The following is a 22,941-nucleotide window of genomic DNA, read 5'->3' on the forward strand; positions in this document are numbered from 1 at the left end:
AGAAAATACATTAAAAAAGTAAAGGATGAAACATTGAGTCGGTTCGTTGAGACGTACATGTATGACATCAGTGCAGGGAACTGCTATGATTGGTACAATGATTGGTCAAATCTGCAGAAAGGTTGCAGTGATTGATCACTCGGAGATTAGTTGAATTTGCATGAATTCTTGTGATTGTAACTTCATGGTGGGACTGAATTAAATTAAATTAATTGTTAGATACGACACATTTTTGAGACGTTCATTAACTAGACACAGATTACAGAATATTCAACATTAACTTTTCCTAAAATAAGAAATTTAGGTGTGAATCCTGTTATCAAAAAGCGACAAAAATAACACGTATTACTAAAGTCAACAAATAAATTATAACCCGCCTGTCTCTGTATGCTAAGAAGCCTCATTAGCGTTGAACATGGGTTTTACCGTTCTGAATGTGTTTCCTCTCTTTGCTGCACACAATTTAATCTTGACGCCTTTTCGTCAGTGACTTTTGATGCTGCTGCAACAATATCTTCAGTCAAGCAAAATGAGCAGCAGAACAGGATGTTTTAACACTTTCTCAACACACTTTTTAACTCGCTAAATCAGGGCTGTTTCCTGAACCACAAACATGACTTGCATTTCACCATCACCTCCAGGATGGATGTTACGTACACAGACAGCGGTTTGCCACAAATACAGCTGGTACATAGACAGTAACATATAAAATAATACCTATGGGTAATGTGCAGGCTCCTGTGGCGTTAAGTTCTTCCAACAAGGTTGACATGATGGGTAAAAGTTTCTGCTTGCTCTCCTCATTGGATATAAAGCCACTCTCCAGCTGCAACACAACAAGGCAAAAAGATTTCGGCTCATATCTGAGAAACTGAAAACTATAACAATATCAATACAATCACATGTGAAAATGAAAATGTTCACTACCTCAAGGGTTGTGAGGTACCCGGACAGCTTCTTGACAATGGGCTCGAGGGCGCACGTGTTTGTCTGGGCATCACAGACGAGGCCGAGGTTAAACAGGAGGGCGTTTCGGCTGTACTTTTTATGTTCGATGCACACAGGACACCCAATCAACTTTTTTCCCATGGCAGTACTAAAAAAAAGACATAAACAGCACAGAGGACAGTTTGATGCTGTGAAGAGCAGCATGTCATTATTCTGTGAACATTAAGCCAGATCTGAGGGTGAAAATAATGATTATGGCAAAGATATAAAAGAGGAGTGTTGGATTACATACACTGTTATCAGTTTGTTTTGCAGCTCTGGCTTGGTGATGATATAAACCTGAACTGTGTCAAAGAGCTCCCGTGAAATGTATTCCTCTGGGACCTATCAGGAGAGGACATAGGACACACTGAATGACAAAATACATCCTATAGGATACAGTAAGAGGATTATGTACTTTTCACTTCCAAGGACAAGAACATAAAGCTGTGTTTACTATTAATAAGATCAATTATTCTAATTTTAATGCCCTTACACTGTACATACAGTCAACCACAAGGATGCACAGACTGCTCCAACCTAGTGTTTCACAATACTGGAATTTCTAATTTCAATAAAATACCTTGAAAAATACTGATACTTGATAGGATTTTCAACACCACACTGAGGGTATAAAATTTTAAATGTTTACTAAAAGATAAATATAACAAGACTGTAACCTGACAACAGATATTTAGATGGAGCAAATGCAAAAAAACAAACAAACAAAAAAAAACAAGTAATAATCAGTACTGATATTTATGACATCACCACACAGGCCAATCTGTGCGGCTGCTTGTGTTTTCTAAAAATGTGACAAAACACTTCATACAGCACCTGAAAGCATTTCAAACACAAAATATGATCTAATATGATCCCTGCCTATGCCTTTATGTAAAGTCCAAGATACACCCAAATTTCATTTAAAGGAATGAGGAGAGATAGATGTCACACATTTTTGAGGTCCACAATAAGATATCAATCTCGACAATGGAAAAAAAGAAGAAGAATGACGGTTTAATAAAAATGTCCTTATTTAAATGATAAATCTAATGTGTACAGGTTTTCTGTCTGTACATAATTTGTTTTTTCTTTCCACTTAAAGTGCTTCTGCTTCTCCTTCTATAATGAAAAAAACAAAAATAGCCTGTGTATGTACAATTGCAAAACAAAAACAATACTGAAGTTGGAAGCAGCACTTTTATTTATTCTAAAAACAAAACATGTAATCACAGTAGATATTGTCACAGTCTGCCATGGTATCAAGATATCATGATATAATTACATTTCTAGGGAATGGTGATTGCTATATTCTCTTTTGTTCAATTCATCAGCAATTTATTATTATTTATATATCATTTAAATCTTTATATGTGCAATACTGACCAAACAACATGGTTATTTGTGCAATAATTCAACTGTGACTACAATACAATACTACAATACTCTGTGCAATATTAATTCAGTAGTGCAATACACTGGTACACTGGCATCATTATTGCATTTATTTATACTGTGCATTTAAACCAACCAATATTCTTATTTATAAGACTTTCATCCTCACACTTATCCCCCATCTCAGCATTACTGTTGGTTTTATGCTATTATGTGTACCACTGATGTATATTTTGTTGTTTACATACTTTACACCTCCTTTCCTATATGGTTGTATATAGTAGTATAATGCACATTTTTCTACATTAATACTATTTCTATTTCCTATGTGCTTAAATACACTTCTGTTCTTGAATGGGAGCAACTGTAATGCAAATAATAAACACGTCTGAGATTAACATAATTCCCAATATCTGACCAATTTCTACACATGGAGGAAACTCTGGAAGTATGTGCCAAGATTTATGGTGACCTCTGATTATTATTATTTTGTGTGTGTGTTACACATTTTTGACCTTACAAGTTCCCTCTCCATGTACTTTAAGTTCTTGATACCAAATCACATGATTAACATTAGCCTTGCTATCATAAGGATAATAATGCAATGTTGGCAGTGACTATGGACAATCGTGATTCATGTTATTATGACTCTTCCTGTTAAAAAAAATAGTTCACAATGATGGCCAGCCTCACAACAAACACATTATTTGCACTTACCTGATATGTTATCTTTGGACCCAGGGTGGGGTGAAACTCACTGAAAAATATGCACTCTATACGACTGGTCATGCCCATCATATACCTTTTAGTCTGGGCAGCCTTTCCTCAGAGAATTGACCAAATTAACAAACTTTAATCAAACCGTTTCAGTTTTATATGTCAGTATCCAGTGAGTGACTGTCCCACAGCTGTTATTTAGCAGCTGAAGCTAGCTGCTAGCTTCCAGTTTTAACGTTGGAAGACAAGCTACTGACCCCTCCATTAAATATATTTAGCAGGTTTAACGTCTGAACAACGTCCAGCCAAATGTTTAATCACTTTACTTTAAAGAAATGCAATCAACCTAATAGCAAAGTATTCAACAACTCTCCAATACTCGACACATTCATGCAGATCAGACAGAGGAACAACAATATTGATGCCTCCATGACTGCCTCGTACATTACAATTTCAAACTATTGACGTCGTAAATACCGGACACACACCAGAATTATTGGTTACAGTAGAGGATGTTCTTTTAATGATAACAACGCGATTTCTGCTGGAAGGTTTTTCTCACAACTTAGGCGAATCTACACTTGTCTTATTTTTTTGGGGAAAGGTGTTTTTCATGTAGTTTGATTTTGATACATTATCTAACAGTTATATACATCTATTTTACTTGAAAAATTTACTTTACAGTCATATGAATTAAAATGATTTCAAGTGTTTCTGTTTTTCCGTGTTTATCACCACTTTGTTGGTGTTTTTGAGTGCCTCATGCACAAAAGTATCATATACTCAACAGTACTTGAAGGCAACATTGTTCACCAGCGTCAGTGCTGCGCAACGTGCGCCGCATTCAGAAGTTTCTAAAAGGGAACTCCTGATTATTGTAACTCTCGCGGGATTTGTACCCGTTGTTCCTTCATTGCACAAGTTGTACAAACTAATTCTGTTTAATACTGTGCCAATTCTGTGGTTTAGATCTGGTAGGGTTAGGGACAAAAACAGCTGGTTTGGATTCGGGAAAGATCTTGGTTTGGGTTTAAATGATCGCTCTCGCGAGATCTTTCGCGGGTCTGGGCTTCCCTTCGAGGCGAGATCCGATTTGCGTCAGGTCAACATTTTGGAGAGGTTAACTGCGCCATGTGTAGGAAATGTTAACTAACGTGGCAACCGACTGCAGAAAATGTGGCTTAAAGTCCTCATAGGACGATTCAGGTGACATATATACTGCATATATAAGACAAGCGAATAGCGTCAGGATGCAGCGAGTTTAGCAGATGGTTACACAAACTGTGTAAAGAGCAGTGATGTAGAGATGTGTCTGTTTACATCAGTCATGTGGAGAAGATCTCTGAGTGCAGCTCGCAGATGCTGTGTACCAAAGGTAACTAACAGGTCAAATTGATTTTTTTTCGTTTGTTATTGGTTTTAGGGAGACCTCTCGCTATAGAGTGCATGGAATATCAGCTGCTCTGAGCACAATGGAGAAAAGCTGGCTGTTAAAAACTTAACATGCAAACCAAACTTTATTAGAACATTCAGTTGAACTTAAGAACTAGTGCCCATATAAGCACAGAGATCATGCTTAAGTTTAGGGTTCAACTTATTTTCTCTGCTACATTTTTTAGGGCTGATGTCACTAAATTAAAAAAAAAAAAATCACTACTTGAATATCTTGAATCTCAAAAAAGGATCAAATATTCATGAAATGCTGCCTATACAAATTTCAGTCTTAATTATGTTCTATAAAAGAAATATCAGACAAGATATACATAGATTGATATAGCTGTGCTAGGTCAATATTGGCCAACAGATATATCTGTCTGGATCTACATCGTTTATTTGTTTTCTACATTTATTTAGCCATTTATTGGTTGGTGTGCATTTACGTTTTGATTGGACTTATGATGTCTAGTAGGAAGTTGTTTGAATATGGGTCTGTCAGTTTCTGCAGTTTCTCAGCTTTAATGTCAGCTCCAGAAGGGATGCAAACTGCATTAAATCTTGCCTAATAATCACAATTAACACACCCAGCAGTAGCCTGACACTTCGGTTTAATCACCATGATAAAAATGTTAAGGAGTAAATGTCCATCACAAGTTCATAGAACCCAATGATATGTCTCAAAATTGATTATTTAGTTTAACAAATAGTCAAAAGAATGAGAATCAGAATACTTTATTGATTATCAGTGGGAAATTCAAGAAATAAAAAATATATAGCTTAGAGCAATAAGAAGAAAATATGAAACAGGCGTGAAAATGGGTTTCCTGTCAGTGACAGAAAATGCAGATGCATGCAGTATATGAGTACACTTATCAATAGTAGGCAGTATTATATTGGTTGTAATATATATCTAATAATTTCTCACAACTCAGTGTACAAATTACTTGATTCTCCACTGTGCAGAGTACTGCTGCTATCAGCAATTATTTTATTTTCATTAATATGTAAATTATTTTCACAACTAATCATTTAGTCAATGAAATCCCCCAAAAAAGTGAAAAATACTCATCACACTTTCCCAGACTGCAAAGCTGCATCTTCAGATAATGTCTTTTGTCCATACAACAGTCCAAAACCCAAAGACCCTTTATTTAGTGTCATAAATGACAGTGAAGGGGCGTCCCTGTGGCTCGGTTGGTGGCCTGTGCACACGGTGTACTGAAGCTGTCAGCCCTCTGCAGCGGCCGCCGGTTCGATTCCCACCAGTAACTCATTTGCAGCCTGTCATCTCTCTCTCTCTGCCCCCTTTCCTGTCATGTATTCAGTTGTCACTTATTAAATAAAGGCTAAAACCCCCCCTCAGAAAATTCTTAAACGAATAGATAAATAATTAAACGACAATGAAAGACAACAAATTGTCACATTTACTGAAACAAGTAATTGATTATTAAAATAGGCAGCAATAATAAATGGTGTAAACAATGAATTGACATATCATTGCAGCTCTAGTGCAGAGGACGTGATAAAAGCTGGTGAGATGTGTGTCATGAGTGTACGTCAGTCAGTGGTGTTTGAGGTTTGAACTGAACTTGAGTTTTCATTTGATTTCTCAGAATCAGTCAGATGGCGATGGGGATTTCCCAGTAAAATGCCAATTGGGGAAATCAACAAAGGCTGTTAAACCACAATAGGAATGCATGATAATCATAGATTTATGGTTATTTAGAAACTCTGATAAATCAAATGCTTTCAGGGGATTTGGGCCTCCCATGCGGTGCGTAGATGCAGCGCTCCACCGATACCTGCAGGCAAGATCACAGCCCTACAGGCGGTGGACATATGGACGAGACACTTTGTGGAGAGAGGTGTGACGGAGCCCGAGCACTCCAGCCACTACATCATGGCTTATCTGCTCAGGTCTAAAACTGTGAGTTGAACTTTGCTGATCTTGTTCTGTAGTTGGCTGATGTAATATCTGAGCACTCTCCTTCACCTTCCTGTTCTCACACACCACTTCTTCATTCAGATTGAAAGTGTTGAGCAGGCGAAGTTAACAGAGTTCCTCGGCCGAGAAGAAACACAGCAGATGTGGCAGCTCTGCACCAGACGTCTGTCCAGGTATAAAGTTTCTACTGTGCAAACACCACCTCCGTGTAAATATGTATTCAGATGTGTTTTACTGAGAATACTCACAGATATGTGGGGTTTTTTTTACAGAATGCCTGTACAGTATGTGATTGAGGAGTGGGACTTCAGAGATCTGACACTGAAGATGAGACCTCCTGTGTTCATACCAAGACCTGAAACCGAGGTTGGACAGAACGAAAACAGAAGAAGAACAAGAAATTTATTTGTGTAGTGTTTTTCACAGACGAAAGTTGCAAAGTGCTCTACAAAAGAATTATACACCACACAGGAAAGTAGGGCTGCACAGTTCTTGCTAAAAATGTGAATCACGATTTTTCTCCCTACAAATTGAGATCACAGTTCTCTCTCACGATTCTTATTTTTTTCAACAAAAGCTGCACTCTTAGATGCTCAAATACAAAAACATGTTTGAGATGCATGCTGAGCTTTAAGCTGACAACATAACATATACCGTATATCAAAGTGCTAGACTTAAAAGACTCTTTTAAGTAAAAAGTCTATTTTCCTCTCTTACTTTAGAACATTTAAGTAAAGTGACTAACTTGAATGCTGATGGACATTAAAAAAAATATAATGAATAGAATAGAATTTACTTTATTATGATGGGATTTTGTGATGTGCTTTGTTTGTCCTATAGGAGCGAGTGAACCATCGGCGCCATATTATTTTGCAATTAATCATGCAGCCCTACAAGAAATAAATCAAGATGAAGTGACAACCAGATCCATGTGTTTAAAAGTGCAACAACTAAAACGCAGGACATGAAGAAAAAAAACACCATACGCAATAACAAAATACACAATAAGTACATAAAATGCAGACCTGATGCATACAGGTTACCCAAACATCTGTCTAAACAGGTGTGTCCTTACCTGCCTTTTAAAAGAGTTCACAGAATCGGCAGATTGTGCGAGCGTGGCAGAGCATTCCCTAGTTTAAGTATTAAGGCCTCACAAGTTTCGATCACCGCTGGGTCTTCAGGTGAGCGCACTGGGACAAACAGTAAATTTAGTTTAGTAGACGGAGGAGGGCGAGCTGATGAGTAGGGATGAAGTAGCTGATTGTGCAATGATCTGTAAGTAAGAATTTTAAACTAGATCCTACTTGCAACAGTGAGCCAGTGAAGGGACCTAAGTATGGGGGAAATGTGAGACCGTGTATTTGACCCAGTGAGTAGTCTGGCAGCAGCTTTCTGGATTGCCAGCAGACGTTCAAGAGCAGATACACTACGTGAGGAGAAACATGTCCTACAGTAGTAGCAAGATGAAATAAAAGCACGTATAAGCATTTCTAATTCAGCAGTTAAAGCTACAGGTCACAGTTTACCAATCTTTCGTAAATGGAGAGAAAAGTAGATCTGGTCAGCTGCGTTACATGGGTGTCCATTGACGAGGATTGATCAGATATTATCCATAAATTGGGCAGCTTGGAGTGAGCAGCAGAGGAAAGAGGCCCAGTGGACAGTGCTGCCAATTAGTTTCAAATGAAAGTAGCTACGCAGGCTCCAGCAGTCACAAGACATCACCAGATGACATCATATTCATAGTCATTTGCATGTTGATGACATCGGTATGCTTCATTTGCATAACGCTTATCTGCTGCGTCGGTTTCAGACAGCAAAGAAAAGATCACCTGAAGCCACATAAAGCCTAGGTAGAGAAATCTTAAGCCAAATTATGACGACATGGACAAAATTTATTTGAGGCTAAAAGGTAAAAAAAAGACCACAGACAATTTAAAATATTTACAAACTACAAGAGCATCCTAATCCAGAGAGAAATGGCGAGAGAGGAGCTCAATTAAGTTACATATCAGAGAAGATATTATTTATTGTATATGTGAATTATGTAAAGGATAATGTACAGTGAGTAGGTCATTATTGTGAAATAAATACTGACAGAATGATGCAGGACCTTGAATCATCCTGAATATTTGGCACACATTTGTGTGACACAAAATGTCTCTTATACAGAAATAACAGACCTTGGGAATGCTGTAATTGACCAATCAGAATCAAGCATTTAAAAAAGCTATGTAATAATTATCATCACAAACTCTGTATTTATTTATTTGTGAAAACATACATGAACTAGTGTCTTGTTTGTCAACTACTTATTATGAAAAACTATATATTTATAATCTGTTTCAGAGTGAGATAAGTGTTAACTATGGAACTGAACTCAGAGACACGACGGGTGGAGAAGTGCTCTTGAAGCACCGTCTGCTTTGTGTCTCCAGAGAGGGACAGAACAGAGATGAGCAGAACAGGCAGGCAGAAGGAAATCCCCTGCCTGCAGATCATCATACAAGGTGATGGTCTGTTTTTTTATCCAGAAAAAAAAAAAAGTTCAATTTATGAGGTTGTGGATCGGCTCCACATATTATCATAAAATGCAGAGGAGCAGAACTGGTGGTTAACCACTTTTGCAGCGACCAGCGTTCTCATGCTGACCACACAACGTGAGTCTGACGATGCTGAGGCAGAGAGAGGGAGACAGATCCTGGCACTGTTGGCTGAGGAGCAGCGTGCATAGCCATGAATTACAACAGTGTACGTTTGAATACATTTCTTTCTTTTCCCTGATGATCTGAATAAGTTGCCGCATTTGTTTATAGTTGCTTTTTAGAAATGGTGGTTAACTGTGTTAAACATTAGACCTGCAGCAGAGGACATCAGGATATTGTTAGAAACCTTCAGAAAAGCAGTTTTAGTAGAGAAGAACGGGTCACACAGATGTACAAAGTCCAAATGATCTGATGTGTATAACACCATGAGTGTGTTCTCTGTGTTTTGGTGCAGGAGTTGGTTGAACTCGTGCTCGCAGATCTGGAGATGAAGCCGGGGACCGGAGTTGGTGCGGACGACCAGCTAACTTGTTTGGAAGTGGGATGTGGGTCTGGTGCCATTTCTCTCAGTCTGCTGAAGACTCTGCCTCAGGTGAAATAGATTTTCCACTTTCCACCACTTGGATTCAGTCTGAAATATCTCATAACTAATAACTAAGAGATGGATTACCATGAAATTTCACACAGACATTCGTGGTACCCAGAGGATAACTTGGCTGGTCCCCTGACTTTTTTAATCATAATAATCTTTATTTATAAAGCACTTCTCCAAACCCAGAGTGCTTCACACATGGCAGTAGTTCCATCACAAACAGATCATAAAAAAAAATTCAACCAAACACAACAAATAAAGCCAGCAGCAGGAAAGTTAAGAAAAGCAAGAAATAAAAGCAAATTAAATGGATTAAACTATCAGTAAAAAATCAAAGCTAAAAATCTGCTAATCATAAGCATGTTAGTGTTAACCAGATTCATACGAACATTTTGTGCTGACATCAAGCTCAAATGTCTTACTGCTGTGTCCAGGTTGCATGTCATATAAATGTAGGGAATCTAACAAATCATTATCATTTCACTGCTTCCAAATTCATCACACACTGAAAATAAAATGACAGCAAAAATCTGTCGGGGAAATCAGGTCATATTTCAAGCATAAACAACATATTTGATAACCTATTAGCTACTGTAGTTAACATTAGCATTCGGATACTTCCTAGCTAACATTACCGTTTAGGAAAGGTGAGAATTAATTCGGAAATATCAACACACATCTGTCGACACAGATATTTAGGCCCGGAAGTAAAACGCACTGGATGTAATCGAGCCTGCAGTGTAACGTTAGATAGCTGTCTTGTGGTCGCTTCACCTGACCTCAGAAATGTTCTGGTGAATTCAGAACCTGTAATGTTATTTTGTACACAGATTTCTGTTTAGTGTTCATACAGAATTACATTCAGCACAAGAGTTTGTTCCAAGCAGCAACATTACTGACTTCAAGGAGAAATACATAACAAGTGCACTTGCAAAAATTAGTAATATAGTCCAAATAGGAATTGGAGCCAAAGATGGTATATTAAATATGTTGAAATCCTGTATGCAATCTGTATGATAACAAGCAGCAGTGAGTTGTACATTGTAATTTGTTCAGCTGTATATAACCGTCTCTTGTCTGTCGATGTAAAGCAAAGCCTGTTATCCTTTAAACAAAAACTCTTTGAGTTGCATGACTGTCTGTCTCACTGTCTGCCAGACTCCATTAACATATTGCTCAGTTCAAGCAATAAAAAATTCTACTCCTTCTACAAGTTTATTAATGATTTCTTGCGACTTATAAACAGACACTTACTCATTAATTTGAACTCTAATTAACATGAAACAAGCAAACAAAAACAGTTATTCCAGCCTGGAGTAGAAACACTGCAGCTGCAGTGTTGATGTCAGGGAAGCCAGTATTTCAACTTAATGTGTTTCCTTAATCTTTAATTACATATCATGGTCATTTTATGATTTATTACAGTGAATAAATTACAGATGTCTCCTTTAACCAGAACATCTCTGAGGTCGTGTGAACAGACAGTGAGACAGTTAGCTAACGTTACTTTGCAAGCTTAAATACATCCAGTGCATTTTACCTCCAGGCCTAGTATGACTCATTATCTTCTGAAATTTTGATCTATGGAGTTTTTATATTTGTAAAACTTTACTCACGCCGAGAAAAGCAGAGAAAAGCGATTTAAAATATCGTCACAATGTTAAGTGTTTAGGCTGAGGAACTCGTTGGGCTGCGTACCACAGAAGCAAAACCAGAAACAGTACAACTTTTCTGGTGTCTGTACCATGTGAGAAATTCTTGTTTGACTAAGTAAGCGCCATCTTTGCATCCAGTATCCAGCTCTATTAATACATTCATGAGCTGGAGCAAGAAAAGACCTTAAATCAACTCTTCATAAAGACTTTGATGTGTAAAATTGGTGGAATTTCCCCTTAACATTTACCGCGGCTATACATACATTTATAGGCTTTGATCAGTATAATGAGAGAGAATATATTTATTACGATAAATGATAAATGCATTATGAGTTGTTCTGGTCTCAAACACTGTGAATAGTTGATCAGTTTGAACACGTTGGGTTTGGCGTCGCTTGCTAACAGATAATGGCCATGTGTCAGTTCTGACATTTTAAAGACTAAATGATTTGTTACCGAATAACTTCCTCATACAGACACATTTTTTTTTTCCGGTTGTTGTATCCAAACAGTAAACATCTATTTTTAATTGCTGTGTTTGTTTGTGTTTCACCAGCTTAAAGCCATTGCTTTGGATCAGAGCCAGGATGCAGTGGATTTAACAAGGGAGAATGCGATGAGGTAATTCCACCATAGCACATGAAAACAAGTTGTAAATGTTCTCACAGATTTACTTTTATTGTCGTGAAGACTTATGCTTAATGTTTTTTCGAACTGGGGGCATATAGAATAATATATAAAATGTGATTTCTCCGTGCAGGTTGGGGCTTCAGGACAGATTACAGGTTTTTCATGTAGATGTAATGAAAGGTAAGTGAGAGTGATGAATTGCACTGATTAGATAGCGTGCCTGAACACGCTGCTGATAATAAAAGGTTTTAATTTGTGTCTTGCCAGATGAAGAAACTGTGCTGAGTCTCTGTAGACCTGTTTCAGTTTTGGTCAGTAACCCTCCGTACCTGTTCTCAGAGGATATGATGTCACTGGAACCTGAAATTTACAGGTGACTAAAACACATTCAGCTTCTCTCTCAATATATATTTTTTTAATTTAATCTCCCCATAATTGTAATTTGTAAGCAGTATAAACAACTTATAACTTGTAACTAGGGCTGTCCTATTAGATTTTCACTACATAATTATTGTGGCCAAAAAAAATTCACAATATTATCGAGGTATCTATAGAAAATTTCAAAATAAAAAATACTATCAGTCAAATTCTCAGGTGTAGAGACAGTCTGTAATCATAACTGTACAAAAACGTACAAAAAGTGCAGTTACACTTAATAGGGACAGCAAAGTCAAGGATTTCACTAGAGTAAAGAGCTGAGATGACAGTCACTGCTACTCTACTGAGCTATTTTAGCATGCTAGCTGGCTAACTGTTTTTATTTTCCATGATCAGATTTAGTTAACACCTTATTTATGTTGTGTAAGAAACTAAATTACAATGTCATCAGTCAACAATATTGATATATTTCAAATACAGGAAATGGCCACGGTGGAAAAGTAAATTTAGTTTTAGCTAAGGCTAGTTAGCATGACTATTTCACTAGGTAGCTTTAGCTTGAATTGTCTCTCTTGCTTTAGCTGTGTGTAGCTGGCTGGTTTGGTTTTTAGCTGTGTTTTTTAGTTTAATTTAATATTCTGTTTCTTTGAAATTAGTTTAGTTTTGAAACTACGCTGCTGTAGATCGAGGTAAATATGACCTAAAAGTGATTCAACGGATTTTGATTCTGGCTTCCCAGATTCTGTCAAACTTGAGGGTGTATGAGATCCACAGACAAAAGGTGTTTTTTAAGCTTTCAGATTTATTAAATAATTTTAAATAGTAAAATGCTTTAAAGTCAATGTAATTAACAATGTATTACACTTAAATGTGATTTCAAAAGGAGCTTGACCACGCTTCACCCATCAAAAGCTGAGATGGCAGTCACTGCTGCTCTCCTAGGCTGTTTTAGCATGCTAGCTAGCTGTTATTATTCTCCATTGGCAGGTTTAGCTAACATCTTATTTATATTGGGTAACAAACTAAGTTATGATAATGTTAGTTAATTAATATTTTTATATTTCAATGATAGTAAACGTCTACGGTGGAAAAGTAAATTTAGCTAGCTAGTTTGCATTTCTCACTAGCTAGCTTTAACTTGAACTGGCCCACTTGCTTGAGCTGTGTGTAGTGTACTTTTTTGGTTTTTAGCAGTTTTCTGTAGCAACTGCAAATTTGACATACTGTTAGTTTAATGATTTTTATTGCTAAACAGTGCGTCTAGAAGTGAGGTTCTTCACTAAGTTCTGACTAATCACATAAGCTAGTTACTGCATTTTGGCTCTGTAGAAGTATAGTGTGTTATAATGTGCTATAAATATTTCATTTAACTGTTCATATACAGTTTATAAATGCTAAACAGAGTTTGAAATGAAGTCATCCTAATAATTTTAGGATTCTTGACAAAAAATAAAGTTGTGCAGACTACATTTTATGTTGTTTCAGATTAACCAAAAAAAACAAGTCAAACCTTTGAAAATACATAAAATGTATAAAAATTAATTTGCATCACTGCATTAGATATCTTCAGAATTGCATATTTTGTAAATCTGTGATATTAAATGCATGTCATGTATTTGAGTCATTATATGGGTGCTGTGTGAATGCACAGGTTTGAAGACCACGCTGCTTTAGATGGAGGTAAAGATGGCTTAGAAGTGATCAAAGTGATTCTGACTCTGGCTCCACAGATCCTATCAAATCAAGGGTAAGGACCCCTCTGCTCAATACAAGCATGCACACACACACACACACACACACACACACACAAACCCACCTGGGTTTAATTCCTAACAGCGTCGTCTGCTTGTCACAGGAACAGCATGTTCTGAAAAACACACGTATCATGTTGCCTCTTTAATGAGTTAAGCTTTTTAAAAGACTGCCAGTAAATACAGTTCCAGACATGTGCCACCGCTCCCATCTCAAGGTTACTTCTGATACTCCCGTCCTGGTGATAATTACATTTTAATGCATTTTGTGTTCCTTTTCTGGTGCACAACAGGCGTGTTTACTTGGAGGTGGACCCCAGGCACCCCGTGCTCATTCGACAGTGGGTGGAGGCAAATGTGGAAGAGATGCATTACGTGGAGACACGACACGACATCACAAGCAGGTCTGTGTAAAGAAGAGCTCGCCCTTTATTTTTGTCACCTGGGCATCATTAAATCATTTTATCATCATGTAACCTGCAGTGAGTTCATGCTAAAGTTGTATCCACGTTGATCTCTTGGTCTATTGGATTTAAAGTAAAAGACTTCATTCACAAAATCTTAATTTAATTACAAAATTAAGCCCAATACACTCTTAATTTGCGGTTCTTTCATGTTGCAAGTCAAAATTTAGAGTCTTTTACACTGACTTATTTCTGTTTCTTAGGCCGCGATTCTGCATCCTTCAGAAAGAGAAGTCAAACAAGGACCCACAAGCAGGATCTGGATTGAGAAACTGAGATCCTATTACGCTGGCTTTAGCCCAGGTCACCACAGCCTCACCCCCCCCACCCCCTCCTGCCCCCACTGAGCCGCTGAAGCACGCGCTGCTCGCACTGATTTGATCACACACAATTCACAATTTGCAGGAGCTTAAATCATCATCGTGTCAACTGTTGTTGACACTTTTAATCTGGTAACATTTGTGACCACATCCTGCGTCCCGATGAAAAAAAAAAAAAATGTGTGCGAGATGGCACAAAAGCAGGCTCAAAGCTGAAGGTAATTACCGAGGCTTTTCTTAGAAGCCTTCCTCTCAGAATCTCACCCTCCTCCCAGGAAGCATTCAGTAGTTCTGTGAATCCGCTGATGAACGGTCCTCCCCTTCGCTTGTCCATTCGCTGACTCAGATGCAGGCTGTAACGCATTGTTGAGCAAAAACACACACAATGTGGCCTTTACTTCCTCACACAATCTGCGTTTTTTCTCTCGCGCACTCTTAAAGCTCAAAGGCCACAAAGTCTTTGTGTCTCAAAGGTGATTGAAGGCGAACATATTTCGTAACAAGTGTCACAAGAGCAGCCATCATGTGGGGTTAATAATAATGATGGTGATGATGACAGGATTTCTCTTTACCCCTGTGTGAGTAATACTGACATTATTTTAAGCAACACAAGAGAGGAAGAAAAAGAAGGATATAAAGGACAGTGACTTAGACTCCAAGTGCTTGTTTTAATAGAAAAATGTACACATGTAAAAGGTAGAAAAAATGTCTTACTGAGAAAAATAAAATGGCGTAAAAGATGTCTCGATGGAATCAGTGTACTCTCTTAAGAACAGTATGTACATCCACAACTGATGAGGGTCAAATGGATATGGACAGTTTCCACATTCGTCATAAAATAAGTGTAGATTACAGTACTGAGGTTTTCTCACGAGTCGTCCTTTGTCCTCGACAAATTCAGTCTGAAACCAGGCACGTCAGTATTGTACATATTTTGTCAGCAAAAAACATAACCCTGTGTCCACCATTTTCTTGACTGGCCTCCAACTGCTGGAACAGCAAAGTCATATACAGACCTGTTAAAAGTCAGAGCGATGGACCTGAGGGACGTCATCATACCTTGAAGGGATAGTCCTGTATGTAACGCAGCAGAGGCCTCGGGAGTGGTAGCTGGTCGGGGCAGTCAGAGTGTCTGTTGATAACGAGGCGTGTGAGGTGCTGTAAGGAGGGGAGGCCCTGGGGCTTGTACACAGCCCGCTTCAGTTTTAATACCACAGATGTGTCCTGAATTGTCTGCTGAGATTGCGGTTTGGAAGGAGCCTCCTCCTCCACCTTGCCCTCCTCCGCTGCTTTCCTCTCTGGTCCCATGTAGTGTTGCACCAGACTGGGCACGTTGGGAAAGGACGACAGGCTGGGCCGCGCCGGCGAGCTGGAGTCGAGCAAGAACTGGGCGCCGCTGTACTGGATCCGTATGCTGGTAGGGCCGCGTGCGGTCCTCACCGAGAGGGTCAGCATGTACAGAGGGTGGCTGCTGTCCCGTACCAGAAAAGCTCCTTCAGATGCCTCTTGAAGTGCGGCGTGGGCCTGAGCCGCAGTTACAGCTCCCCAGTACCATCCTACACACACAGATTCCTAAATATTAGTCACTCTGCACAGTCAGTTCTGTCGCTGTCCTGACCTGTATGCTGCTTGATTTTTCAACAGTTAACACTCCACAGTTTAGTAGTTAAACTAAACAAGGAAACAAGGAAACAAGGAAACAATTACAGCTGTTTCATAACTCAGCTAAACATCACACATGTGCCAGATGCTGGAACATTGTGTTGCTTTTCAAGAATCTTACTTGTTAGGTTCAGTGGGTGTAAAAATTTAACTCTTTGCATACTCTACCTGAATTTTCTAGGTAGCAGAAGTTGCTGGCGATTGCCCGCAGGTCCTTTGTGGGGTCCCATAGCGGAGGGGTGCTTTGAAGGCAAGGGGTAGGAGGTACAGTTCCTGTCCGCATGCCCCGTGGGGCTTCAGTGGACGGAGCAGCGGGCAGAGCAGCTCTAGGACTGGAAACGAGATGGAAATTGTGGTTTAAGTGCCATGAAATAACACATAAAACAAGAAGGGTCAAAGCAGGCTTTACTCTTCCATATTGATGCAGAAATCCTTTCACTGTAACTTGACTGTGTTTTGTATGGTAACCCTGCTTTCACTGTATTTATTTTGTTTGTTTGTTTTATTCTTATGTATTTTGTGAAGCACTTTGTAACATTGTTTAGATGAGTGCTATACAAATAAAGTTATTATTATCCACACTATACCACATATTATTTGTAGTTGAGTGTTTATTGCTAAATTATAATAAGAAAAGAAAGAACAAGAAGAAATTAGGTAAATTCACTGTCCAGTTTCAACTCGAGAACCACTAAATGTGACTATTAAGTCTTAGTTATGCTTTTATTATCACATTTTCATATAAGCCTGATTTTGTGACATATTTTGTGTTATCTGTGTTGCTGGCTTTTATTGATGACAATCTTGGCCAGGACACTCTTGAAAAGAGAATTTTAATTGCAGGCTTTCTTGATTAATAAAAAATGTACTATATAATTATTACTATAAGTACAAGTTTCTTGCAATTACGATTTGTATTATTTGTATTATCTTCTTAACGGATGTCCAAAAGGGCAGTCAAATGCATTTTAGAGCTGGGTATTCCAACAAACGAACAAGCAGACAAACAAAGAAATAAAAACTAAAACCTCAAACTACAAGCAACACCAATATTAAGAAGTTTCTAATAAAGACCTTTTTTAAGTTTTTATAATTACTGTATCAGGCCTTTACTTGTGTATTTTGAGTAGTTAGAGACAGTTCTCAACCTTAGAACACACGAATACATGCAAGAATTAACGCTTTTATTTATAGACTTTAAATATAACTTAACACTAATTACGACTGCGTTACTCTCACAAATAAAAGGTATGTTCTTATCAAGGGAGAACAGAAACAAAGGAAAGTCAACTCACTTTGGTACACAAAGAATCATGCTATTTCTTGAATCCTCTTGGATAAAAATCCAGTCGGTGGTTCTTCGTCTTCAGAAAACAGGACTATGAACAAAGAACAAACACCTCTGCGAGAAAATAAGCTTTTAACATCGGTTCGTTATGAATAAGTCTATCATAAGCGGTACATAGAGAGACGAAGAAGAGCTCCTCCGTGTACCCAAATAGGGTCTGGTGGTCCTGTACTTTATGTAAGAACACTGGATGCAAAATGAAAACCAAAATAATAATAAAAAAAAACAGTTAATTTAAAACATAAAACATGTCTGTAGCAGCAGCGGCGGTTTGGAGTGTGTTGTCACCAGAATGGGATCCAAATGTGTGAGGGACAGAGTGTAAAAGGCTTGGCTTTTAAAATTTACCGTTTCCTAGAAGTCTATTCTGAGAACTCTTCACAGCACCGGCGGCTCTGACGTCACGCCGGCCGCACCAACGTTTCATTCCGCGCTAACGTTCGCTGCTCTCGCTTCGTGGCGACCAACGGCTCGAACGTTAGGACGTTTTTGCTTTTATTTTTGTGTTTTGGAGGGAAACGGTGAGTTTTAACGGTCAATTCTCGTGACAGCAGTGGTGTTTTGGTGTTTTTTTTTTCCAGGCTCATCTCCTCTCCGTTTCACCCCACGGCTCCTGCCTTCGCTGAACCTGCGCCCGCTCCCAGGAATCGCGCGGCAGCTTCTCCCTATCCGCTTTCCAGGAATAATTGCAGGGTTGACTCCGCCCCGCCGGGCGGCCCTGACAGAGCCTTCATTCTGGGAATTCACCGCCTCGACATTAAAGATAATAGGAATGCACACAGCCTGTTTCCAGTAATATAGATTCCCCTCGATCCATGGTGGAAAAACACGGCGAGAGGTTTTCTCGGAGGTTTGTCAGAGTAATTACGCTCCAGAAAGCAAGTTGTTATTGTGACAATAAACTGAAAAAAAAATGTTAACTCTACTGGTAGGCCAGAGAAAGTGACATTTTGATCACGATTTGTTTGCTGCATTGTCTTTTATGGATGGTTGATCAGTGAAACCATGTGTTTACAATAGTTTTGTCTCAGGATTAGGCAGTAAAGTGTACTTAAAATGTATTTCTGCTCGTTTATCTTGCCTGACATTTTTTATATCTAGGAAATCCCTACTAACACATCTGCTAAGACTCTTTAAATGACTAGAATCGGGACATATGCTGGTTTATGACTATCATACTGATGTTGGTTTATCACCACATTGTTCTAAATATGAGGAACATTTTGTTCATATGCTAAAACATGGGTTAACTCTGCTGTCAGGCCAGAGAAAATGACATGTTGCTCACAGTTTGTTTGTTCCACTGTCTAACCCTGTCTTTTATGGATATTTGGTTTGTTAAACCTCGTGATTGCAATAGTTTTGTCTAAGGTTATGATAGAAAAGTGTGTTTTTAAAAAAAAGCTAATTTACTCACATTTCTTTTCTAGGGAATCTACCTATCTAGGAAAACTCAGCTTCACTCATTATCTTTTACTTTAGAATCAGATTAAACTGAGTGTTGAGAACAAAACTGATGCAGTTTTATCACTGTGTTGTTGTAAAGCTTAGGAACATTTTGTTCATAAAATAAAAAAAAATGGGTTAACTCTGTGTTAGGCCAGAGAAAGTGGCATTTTGCTCATGGTTTATGTGTTCCACTGTCTAACCCTGTCTTTTATGGAAGGTTGATTTGTTAATCTAAGTGTTTCTAATGATTTTAAGATAGGAAAGTGTACTTAACAATGTATTTTTGAACATGTATCTCACCTGACACTTAGTTTTTAGGGAATCTATCTGTCCAGGAAACCCCAGCTTCAACATCTGTTCATTATCTTTCACTTTAAATAAGTAGAAGCAGGGCAAATTCAGTGATGACTATAATCCGGATGTTGGATTGTCACGGTATTGTTATAAATCTGAGGAGAAATGTCATTTTGCTCATGGTTTTTCCCCTGTCTAACCATGTCTTTTATGAATGGCTGATTAGTTAAATGTGTTTGCAACAGGTTTGTGTAAAGATTACTTATAATGATATTTCAGCTCATTTATCTCATCTGACATTTCTGTTCTAGGGAATCTTTTTATCTAGGAAATCCCAGCTCCCACATTCTCTCATCATCTTTTACTTTAATAGGTAAGAAGGGCAAATACTTGCTGTTCATCACAATAGGGGGGACCAGGGGCAATTGTAACATTTTTTACATTTTCCTTCATAACTATCAGACTATTTGAAATACACTAGCCATCTTTTGGTATAAGAAGCATATATATGTGTGTGCACCATTTAATAATGCAATTGATATATTTTCACTTTTTTCATATATGGCTCAAAATCTTGTGGATGTCAGATAAAGCAAAAGTTTTCTATTGTTGCAAATGACAAGGCAACTATTCTAATAACTAGATTTTAATTATTTTGATTGAGTTAAAAGTAATTTTACATTTATTTGCAAATATATTCATTTTCTAACATGAAAGTATGTCAACATAGGCAAACATACACACTTATGTTGGGGCATCTGGCTCTTGCACTCATGATAAAAGCACAATGCGAACTATCAGTACTTATATTAGCATAGTGTGTTCATGTTAATTTTTAATCAACAACCTAGAGATAAAATTGATCTGAGTTTAAATCCACAGTCTTTAGTCTTTAGTCAGCAATATACGACACATCTACAAAGTAACTTTGCTTGCATTTGGAGGAATTGGGTGTGTTACAATTTCCCCCAGTCTCCCCTACTTTCCTTTTTCAAGAAACCCCAGCTTTCACACTTGCTCAATGTCTTTTACTTTAAGTAATTACAATCAGGGAATGGGAGTGTTAATACTGATGTTGGATTTTCACAATTTTCATAAATCTGAGGATCATTAAATTCATAAACTCAAAATGGGTCAGAGAAAGTGTAATTTTGCTCATGATTTGTTTGTTCGACTGTCTCACCCTGTCTCTTTTATTTGTTAAACCATGTGTTTCCAATAGTTTTAAGATAGTAAAATGTACTTAACATTTTTTGCTGCTCATTAATCTTTCCTGACACCTATTTCCCAGGGAATATATCTAGCTAGGAAATTCCAGTTTCTACATCTGCTTATTGTCTTATACTTTAAATGACTAGAATCAGGGTAAACTGAGTGTTAAGAAGTATAGTAGTGATGTTGAATTATCAACACATTGTTATAGATCTGAGGAACATCTTGTTCAGGGTAAAACTCAGAATATTTATTCAAACAATAGACCTCTCTCTCTCTCTCACACACACACACACACACATAGACACACACAGAAACCTACGTGGTGGATTTGAATCAAAGCAGCACATGAAACTATGCCGTATCATAATCACAGCCATATCCACGAGAGCCTTCTGATCCCAAACAACTGAAACTCAGCTTTTTCCAAGAAATCCTGAAATGAGCTTTTTCTTTTCTTAGAAGTCTTGTGGATTTTATCTATCCCTGCTGCTGGATGTGTTTGAACAAATGCTTTTGTTCATTTCAGGAAGAAAACAGCACACTACACCACAATTATTTTTATGGATTCTTTATTTTTATTTTATAATTTCTGTAACCAGACAAAGCCTGAGATAGCATTATCTCTTGACCAAACTGTTATCATGCACAGTCAGTTGACAACAATCACATGAAGCACATTAAAAAGGGACCAAACTGACATGAAAGAAACAATAACTTCGCCTATTTAAAGAAATTACATGCCTCATAAAGCATTTTTTACAACAGCAGCGTTTTCAAATAAAGGGTTGTCTTGTAATTTATTCCAATCCTGGAGTGCATAATATGAGGAGGCAGTTTTGCCAAATTCAGAAAGGCCTCGTGGGACATTAAGATGATCCAGCTGGATGAATTGTGGTAACTGGAGACCATTGTACGAGGTAGGCAGGGAAATTACCAAGAATTTCACGATACAAAGGTACACACTGTATGAACTTTCCTCGCTCTGTGTTCTCATTCAGCGCCATTTTTTCCTTAGATTTTTTTAGGTTTTCTTTAAACATATTTTTGAGATCATTGCAGTCTCATAAGTTGAAGCCATGCTTACTGTTATATGTGGAGATACCAGTTTGGACTAAGGCTACATCAAATGACTGTTATCATTATTGATTTATATACCAAGAATTTTCTGTATTAATTGATTGCTTGCTCTGAGGTCAGCAAATAACAAAAAATGCCCAACACAAGTTCTCGGCGCCCAAAGTGACATCTTAAAATTACTTGTTTTTTTCCAACCAACCCAAAGATAATGAATTTAATATTCCGGAGGAAGAAAAAAGGAGGCAAATTTTCACGTTTGACAGGCTGGGACGAGGAACTTTTTGCCTAGAAACTTCTTAAGTAATAAATGGATTATTAAAATAGTTGAGATGACACAGCGCTGTAAGAGATCAACTCCGTCAGGAGGAAAAATCTTACAGAGCTGATGTCCTACAAAATGTTACATCTTTTCATTTCACAGTATAGTTGTAGTGAACAGCTATTTTATTTATTAAAGTTGCTAAGAGTCTCTTAACACGCATCAAAATACAATTTTTTTTCCGGGACGCAACTTTCATGGGCCAACATTTCCATAAGTAATCAATTTTAAGTACATTTTTATACCCATGTTATCAGTAGGTATTTTTACATTTAGATTTCAAGGTTGTTGGGGTTTTTTTTTAACACAGTTTTAATTTGTTTTAAGTTGTGAGTTCCAGTTACTCAAGGACAAAGATGTTTTCTGGCACAAAAAAAATGAAAACAGACCAAAATATCAGGAATGGGTACATGAGATTTCCCTTTTGTCAAATATTTTCCCTGATAAAAGATCTATAGTGATCAAATACTTTGCCTTGTTATAAAATATGTACATTGGACCAAACTGTGCAGTTTTCCATTTTAATATTTTGGAATTACAAGCCCCAATCAATTCTTGGATTCACGTCATTGCTGTGTTACGCTGTGATGGTACGAGATCTAGAGGCATACAAAGGCAGTCAGTGTTTACTTTATGATTAGTGGACACAATCCTAAAAAGGTCTTTACACTGTTTATCCTCAGGGTTTGTTGCTCATTTGCCGTTTTTGATGTTGTGATTGTGTCAATAAAATTCTAGTGGTTGTACTTTTTCATCT

The 22,941-nt window shown here is 37.8% G+C and overlaps 3 protein-coding genes across 3 annotated transcripts in view; 1 reads left to right on the forward strand and 2 right to left on the reverse strand.

Moving 5' to 3' along the window:
- The window catches only part of nprl2 (NPR2 like, GATOR1 complex subunit), an 8,383-nt gene extending 4,860 nt beyond the window's left edge, over positions 1-3,523 (reverse strand). The window contains exons 1-4 of the mRNA XM_084736133.1: positions 3,100-3,523; positions 1,241-1,332; positions 928-1,096; positions 718-826 (exon numbers count right to left, since the gene is read on the reverse strand). Coding sequence (XP_084592259.1) covers positions 718-826; positions 928-1,096; positions 1,241-1,332; positions 3,100-3,180 — 451 coding nt within the window. The 5' untranslated portion in view covers positions 3,181-3,523. The remainder of the gene's footprint in view (positions 1-717; positions 827-927; positions 1,097-1,240; positions 1,333-3,099) is intronic.
- A 509-nt stretch (positions 3,524-4,032) lies between these two features.
- hemk1 (HemK methyltransferase family member 1) lies at positions 4,033-15,562 on the forward strand. The gene is given in 12 exon segments (XM_084736143.1): positions 4,033-4,474; positions 6,290-6,463; positions 6,563-6,654; positions 6,754-6,847; positions 9,485-9,622; positions 11,834-11,898; positions 12,038-12,087; positions 12,175-12,280; positions 13,937-14,032; positions 14,330-14,440; positions 14,704-14,746; positions 14,748-15,562. Coding segments are annotated over 12 exon segments (1,059 nt in total). The 5' UTR covers positions 4,033-4,405; the 3' UTR covers positions 14,769-15,562.
- Positions 15,469-18,019, reverse strand: cisha (cytokine inducible SH2-containing protein a). Its single transcript, XM_084736155.1, has 3 exons — positions 17,778-18,019; positions 16,651-16,814; positions 15,469-16,376 (listed from the first exon to the last, which is right to left on the reverse strand). The coding sequence occupies exons 1-3, from the start codon at positions 17,795-17,797 to the stop codon at positions 15,874-15,876; spliced, it is 687 nt and encodes a 228-aa protein (XP_084592281.1). The 5' UTR covers positions 17,798-18,019; the 3' UTR covers positions 15,469-15,873.
- Between the last annotated feature and the right edge of the window lie 4,922 nt (positions 18,020-22,941).

The sequence above is a fragment of the Lutjanus erythropterus genome, chromosome 2 (assembly GCF_056507025.1).
Source record: "Lutjanus erythropterus isolate fLutEry1 chromosome 2, fLutEry1.hap2, whole genome shotgun sequence".
NCBI classification, from domain to species: Eukaryota; Metazoa; Chordata; class Actinopteri; order Lutjaniformes; family Lutjanidae; genus Lutjanus; species Lutjanus erythropterus.